The sequence below is a fragment of the Salmo trutta genome, chromosome 13, assembly GCF_901001165.1.
Source record: "Salmo trutta chromosome 13, fSalTru1.1, whole genome shotgun sequence".
Taxonomy (NCBI): Eukaryota; Metazoa; Chordata; class Actinopteri; order Salmoniformes; family Salmonidae; genus Salmo; species Salmo trutta.
In genome coordinates this window covers 15,316,843-15,323,344 of record NC_042969.1, presented here as the reverse complement: position 1 = coordinate 15,323,344, position 6,502 = coordinate 15,316,843, and the positions used below count along the sequence as shown (strand labels likewise).

At 40.0% G+C, this 6,502-nt stretch overlaps 1 protein-coding gene across 1 annotated transcript; it reads right to left on the bottom strand.

The window, feature by feature from the left end:
* Positions 1 to 413: 413 nt before the first annotated feature.
* Positions 414 to 5,573, bottom strand: LOC115205283 (zinc finger protein ZIC 3-like). Its single transcript, XM_029771085.1, has 3 exons — positions 4,232 to 5,573; positions 3,162 to 3,325; positions 414 to 2,689 (listed from the first exon to the last, which is right to left on the bottom strand). The coding sequence occupies exons 1-3, from the start codon at positions 5,220 to 5,222 to the stop codon at positions 2,504 to 2,506; spliced, it is 1,341 nt and encodes a 446-aa protein (XP_029626945.1). The 5' UTR covers positions 5,223 to 5,573; the 3' UTR covers positions 414 to 2,503.
* Between the last annotated feature and the right edge of the window lie 929 nt (positions 5,574 to 6,502).

The following is a 6,502-nucleotide window of genomic DNA, read 5'->3' as shown; positions in this document are numbered from 1 at the left end:
CGACTTGCCGTGGTGCTCAGTGGTTACTTTTGGCAGCCTGAGTAGCCTAATAGGCTGTATGACGGTACTTTGCTGCTAACTCATGTCCTCATTTGCCTCACTCTCTTGGCTTACTTTTTAGTAGTTGTTAGTTTGATAGTTCTCACGTTGTGATCCCATTTAAGTGGCACTTTCATTCACACATGGCGTATGTTTCGCCCAATCGCACCTCCTTCTAGAAAGCACCAAGTAGCTTACAGTCGATAACTTTTTCAGTCCATCTTCCCAGAAACAAGATGCTAAAATGGCGCCTTCCTCAGTGTCAAGTTCAAGTGAAGTGCCTACTCGCACAGACAAATGTAATTTCTATATGATCTTAGCAGAGAGTGCAAGCTAATTCAACAATGACAAAGAATGATAAACGTCACAGTTCGTTAGTTTTAATGATTTTTTTATTTCATTCAAAATGTATGTTCACATTTCTTCATAAATAGTTGGTAAAACAAACAAACCAACAAACGAGAGCCTACTTTAAATTGTACAATGAACCTTTGTCTCTTCCCGCTAAATAAGGAATAGGCTCGCTGTTGTGTCATCGTTTGCCTCGATTGTGGCACAGTGACACAGTTCATCAGTAAAACATTTGCTTTTCAGGAATAACTTGGAGTGTGACCCATTTCTCCCAGAAAGTGTTACAACATCACATTCTAGCTGCGTTTCTAAGTCAGAAATGTGCTCCGACTTCAGGGCATGGGGCATAAGGGTTCTGGGAATAAGAAAAAAGTATTTATTTTAAATTAATGTATAGAAAATAGTATATAAAACATATATTCCTTAAATTATTTAAATAAACGTATTTTATATATCACTGTCACTTACGAGGTACTGTTTTTACATTTTGTTTTAAAAGTAGTGCTGGTGGTCTGAAATCGTTCTCATAAGCACAATATATTTTGTGGTATGCATAAGATTAAATTCTTGAAAATAGGTTACAATGCAATGCTGTAACTCTTTGTGCCACTGAACATATTTTCCCCAACCCACATAGCCTATAACTATTAGTGTTCCTTAGACTTAATTCACACAAAAAAGGTTTTCTCGACAGGTTATTCACACAAAACAAGCAAATGTATAATCAAACTGCTCTATATGCAACACCACAGTACTTATAACAAATAACACGCATAGTTTCACAGAATAATTACATTTAAAACAATGCAAGCTGACAGACAAAAAAACTTTTATTTTGAAGATACTGTGTTGTGACAGTTCCATTGTTGCCGATGCACACATTTAAACATACTTGCACAAAAACATTGTTGGAACTATAAAGGAATGCCATACTGGCTCATATGTTTGGGTATTTGACCCGAATTTGAAATACTCAAAATATTGTCACCTTGGTGTGGAATTCGTGAATGAACTAGGTATAACATCTGTCAATGGCTGATGGATATTTCGAATCAGAAATCATGCTACAAGTGAACTCTACTCTCTGATTCTATAAAAGTCAAATGCACAAAAAAGATAATTTGACCAAAAAGTTACGACAGAACCGTTTTATATAGTTTGCCAACTCAATTGATTACAATTCAGATTTACAGAATTGATGATTTACATGTCAATGGTCTCACAAGCTAAACAATAAGTGATGAAAAAATCAGCATCATATAGACAAATCCATAATATTTATATAGACGATATCTTAGATCCAAATAAGACACATGTATTGGTTAAAAAAAGATACAATCGCAATATTGGAGCTTTATAGTTGATCATAGTTGTTTAATGCTAGCTGGTTATGACCCAAAACTGTACAGTCTTGTTAGAAAACATTTTCATAAATATCATTTCAGTTTTAGAACTTATATCCATAATTAAATTACAAATTGATAAATATGGCATCATGAATATGTATTTACAACGTTATTAACAAAAGGCAACGTTATATTTAACGGTAACAATCGTAACCTAATACCACATTTCTCCACCTGAAAACAGACATTGACAACAGATTCGACCCCATCAAACAAGGAAATACATTCACGAGTATATATTTATTTATGATTTATTTTTTGTTCAAGTTCAAGACAAAGACTTTGGCACGTTTCTTAAGACTGTCTGAATTTTTAACAATCAATTGAAAGGCGACAGTAGTGTGTCACCATTATATAAAACACCGTGAAATATTCTTCCTTCTCCATTATTTTTTTAAATAAAAATTTGAGAAAATACATAAAATGAAAAATAAAATTATTATCTGAAATCTGTAAACTAAAAAAGGGGGAAAAACATGTTTTTTTTATTCTTAGAAAGTATTATTTCATTATTTATGATTTATTTGTTCTCTTTGAACTCGGAATAAAAGTCACATTTCGAATCCTGAGAAAGGACGAGGCCTGCTGCTGCTGCTGGCTCTCATCTCCTCGTGTTGTTCCTATCCCATTTTGTGTACACCTTGGTGTGAGTACTTATTAAGGTTCCTTAAAACCTCTTTGTCCACATTGAGAACTCGCTTCTGACTTCAAACGTACCATTCATTAAAGTTGGGTGGCAGTCCTGCATCGCTGTGCCCAGATGTGTTTTGCACGGCTGACGGTGGTGTTTTTATTGGGTCTTCAGTGTTCGCTGACACCAGAACTGGCGGTGTGGACGACTCATATCCAGAACTTGCTGCTGGAGAGGACTCAGAACATTGAGACTCGTGTACCTGTAATAATAATAATAATAAAAAAATACATGAGAAGTTGCTATTATATATTGATATATCTATAGGCCTATTGCTTGAAGAAGAACGTTGAACATGTTACACACTGATACACACTCAACATAAGTCCATTTACACACTGATACACACTCAACATAAGTCCATTTACACACTGATACACACTCAACATAAGTCCATTTACACACTGATACACACTCAACATAAGTCAATTTACAACCCTTTGATCTATCAAATTGCTATTGCATTGAAGGCTTGCAGCGTAATTTGCTTCTCAAACGTAGCCTCCAAGTAAGTAGTAATATTTGGGAAATGAACATTATGCTACACTCCAACCTAGTGAAATAGCAGTGAAAACTTTCAGCTGAGTGTGATTCTGTTTCGGGGCCGATGCATTGATTACCCAGTCTGGGTCAATGGATGAACGTGATTAAGGTGTAATTGACACGGTAATTACCTTCATGTGTTTCCTGAGAGAGCTGGGGTGCGTGTAGGACTTGTCGCACACTTTGCAGATGTATGGCTTGTCAGAAGTATGCACGTGCATGTGCTTTTTCCTGTCACTGCTGTTGGCGAAGCGTCTGTCGCAGCCGTCAAATTCGCACTTGAACGGCTTCTCACCTGCAAGATGGAATAAACGTAATTCGTTAACCCCTATACAAAGTAGATTGATTATCCTCCCACCACGACATATGCAAACTCGACATGCTCTCGAGGAGAGATGTTCTACTGACTTGTTCACCGTTGATGACGTATGCCCTGTGAATAGCAATAGCATGTGTTCAATACAGGCCTACATTTTTAGGATACACATAAACGTGCACAAATATGGACCAGCGAATGCTATTGTAGGGGTTTGATGTAGTATGTACTTTGATATTAGGCAACGGTTGTATGCTTTGTCGTAGTGTGTTTACCTAGACTACAATGCTAATACCCAACTGCTGCACTGATTTGTAGGATGGAGTAGTAGCTTATAGCCCAGCCTAGTAAAACAAGAGAGAGAGTAACCGGGCCAGTTGTTCAGACTCACACAAAACCATGCACCGAGAGAGTCCATCGTAATGTATTTTAGGCTACTTCTCACACTCGTTTTGAGAAAGTATGTGTCCGCCTCTCCCTTAATACACACACAACTCGATCAACACCTCGAGAGCGTGCAGAATAGCTTCTCTAATTGAGAAATATGTCCACACATGCCAACGTCAAAATATGGACATTTAATATATATTCAGATAGACTTAAATTAGACTATCCGATCCTTCAACAAATACAATCTTCAGTGCATAAAATAATATGATGGGTATTTTCGTTCCAACATATTTATTATCTATCCCAGTATAAACTAGAAACCAAATTGCGGCCTGCTCTCGAGCATTAAGTTATAAAATGCAACAATCTCTCCACAATATGCCTCTTCTCTTTCCCATGCAATATGCCTACTGCAAAAATAAAATAGCGGTATATGGATAGGCAACGTAAACGTGTGGTTTTTGTTAGCAAACATGAGAAAAGTGAATTAATTACCTGTGTGTGTTCTTTTGTGAATTTTCAAATTTTCCGACCTGGCGAATATTTTTCCACAACCAGGGAATGGACAGGGGAAGGGTTTCTCTCCAGTGTGCACTCGAATGTGGTTCACGAGTTTGTACTTGGCCTTAAATGATTTCCCCTCTCTCGGACAATCCTCCCAAAAGCAAATGTGGTTACTTTGCTCGGGGCCGCCAACGTGTTCCATGGAGACGTGCGTCACCATCTCGTGCATTGTGCTGAAAGTCCTTTCACAAGTCTTTTTGGGTCGGTTCATCTGGTTCTCATCTATCCATTTACACGACATTTCTTGCTTTATGGGTTGCCTCATGTATCTAAAGAAGGCCCCAGGACCGTGGTGTGTCGGCACATTCATCCCCATATTCATTCCCATTGGGTGGTTGTAGTTGTGGAGCTGAGCGCCGTAGGGGTCTGTCCGAGGGCTGGCGACCGGACGGTATGGGTCGGGTCTTCCAAAAATGTCCCCGCGTAAACCAAGATGCATTTGACTGTTGACTACATGTCCGCTTGGTGAAGTATGGCTCACGCCCTGGTCATGGAGCCCTGAAAACAACAGATGTCCTGGGTTATCGGAGATTCCAGGGGGTCCATGCAGGCTCCCCGCAGAAGCGGCAAAGATCCCATGCTGGGCACTCGATGCAGCGGACTCTCCAACGCCACGGTTTCTGAATAGAAAGTCCCGGGTTGAATTGAACGGTCCCCCGCCGTACGAACCCACCTGTCCGCCATGATGGTGTCCCAGGGCAGCTGCGTATCCACTGGCTTGCGGGGTAAAAGCTGAAGTCTGGCTGGAGGCTATATCGTGGGCCACCGGGCTGAGTTTGAAAGCTGCGGAGTGGGATGAATCAGCGAAGGGATTGAGTCCCAAACCTGGGTCTCTGTTCCCTATCTCATGGTGCCGCGGTGTTCCGAACCCCCCCACTCCTAGCGATGGGAACTGCGGACCGCTGTCAAGGAGCATAGTCATTGGGCTCAAGCGAACTTATAACGAAATAAAAGAGAATTCAACTGAAACTCCAGGTTAATGGAGCTCACTCTAACCTCGAATAACGGGAACCCGATTTCAGTGCGTTGAAAGGGAAAATAAGACTTTAAAAGTAGAAAAGCAAAACAACGAAAAAACAATCCTTCGCTTACACAGCAGAGAGAAACTCCCGTAACTGGGATCCGTGAGAAAGATGATCAAACTTCCCCCCCTTTCCAGACGAATGATGTCCTTGGACTGATAAAGTCAATCACTCACTCCCTGCACATAAATGAACTCGGGAGGCAGTGCTATGACGCCCAATGAGAGCTCAGCTCCCCCTTTGGCACGTGACGCCAAAGAAGGAAGTTAATTGGCTAGATGTCTGTTGATTGGCACGGTTCGGTATTGAAAATGGCAGTTCGTCTCAATGGTTTAATTCGATTGGTTAGTGCAGGCAGTATTTTGCAGGTAAGGTAACGGAGCGAGCGTTCTTTCGCTTCAATACCATGACCCTTGTTTATCTCCCGTTGCAAAAGTTGAATAATCTCTATTGTAAAGCTGTAAATAACCAGAGGACAATAGTCATAGCAAATGTTTGTTTTAGGTTGTCCTAACAAAGTTACTGAAAATGTGTTTATCTGATAGAACTCTAGGAAAAATATTCATTATCTAAACTTCAGCCTATGGCTTGCTTACATGTCAAATAATTCAGTCATACACGAACGAGCATGTTGTTTAACCAACAATCACAATTAATCGTCTATGCATTGGACAAAAAGATAACATTTTACTTGGTGTCTTTTGGTGGGGGCATAAGTTTGTAACGTTTGGTTATACATCGTGTCTTTCAAAATGCACGTGTAATAACAGTAAATCATTCCCGTTTACATCTATCTATCTATCTATCTATCTATCTATCTATCTATTTTATTTTAGCATTTTGACTCTTATTAGCTGAGAACATGAATGCAGTTGGCAGAGATCCGAAATGTGGCTTTCTTGAAGCCGCATGAGAAGGGAGGGGGCCTTTTTTTGCAAAGCTCTATAGGGTGTAAGACGCAGGAATAAAAGACAGAAAGAAAGATGGCAGTAATTGTAATATCCTGAGATTTTTTGCTTAGCCAAAAATTCCTGCCATTGAGCGAGTTTCACAGGGTAGCCGCTGACTCGCTGCAGGACACATAAAATCTGATCAAGTTCAGAGACGCGTTGAGTGCTTCAAGCGGCGCTTTATAACACCAAGTCTTTCACATCCCTTACCCCTCAATCTGTCCCAGGAA

Coding starts and splice junctions, on each gene's coding strand:
- LOC115205283 (XM_029771085.1), bottom strand. CDS start 5,222: ATGACTATGCTCCTTGACAGCGGTCCGCAGTTCCCATCGCTAGGAGTG. Junction 3,326..4,231: donor TCACAAAAGAACACACACAG/GTAATTAATTCA, acceptor TCCATCTTGCAG/GTGAGAAGCCGTTCAAGTGC. Junction 2,690..3,161: donor CTCTCAGGAAACACATGAAG/GTAATTACCGTG, acceptor TTATTATTACAG/GTACACGAGTCTCAATGTTC.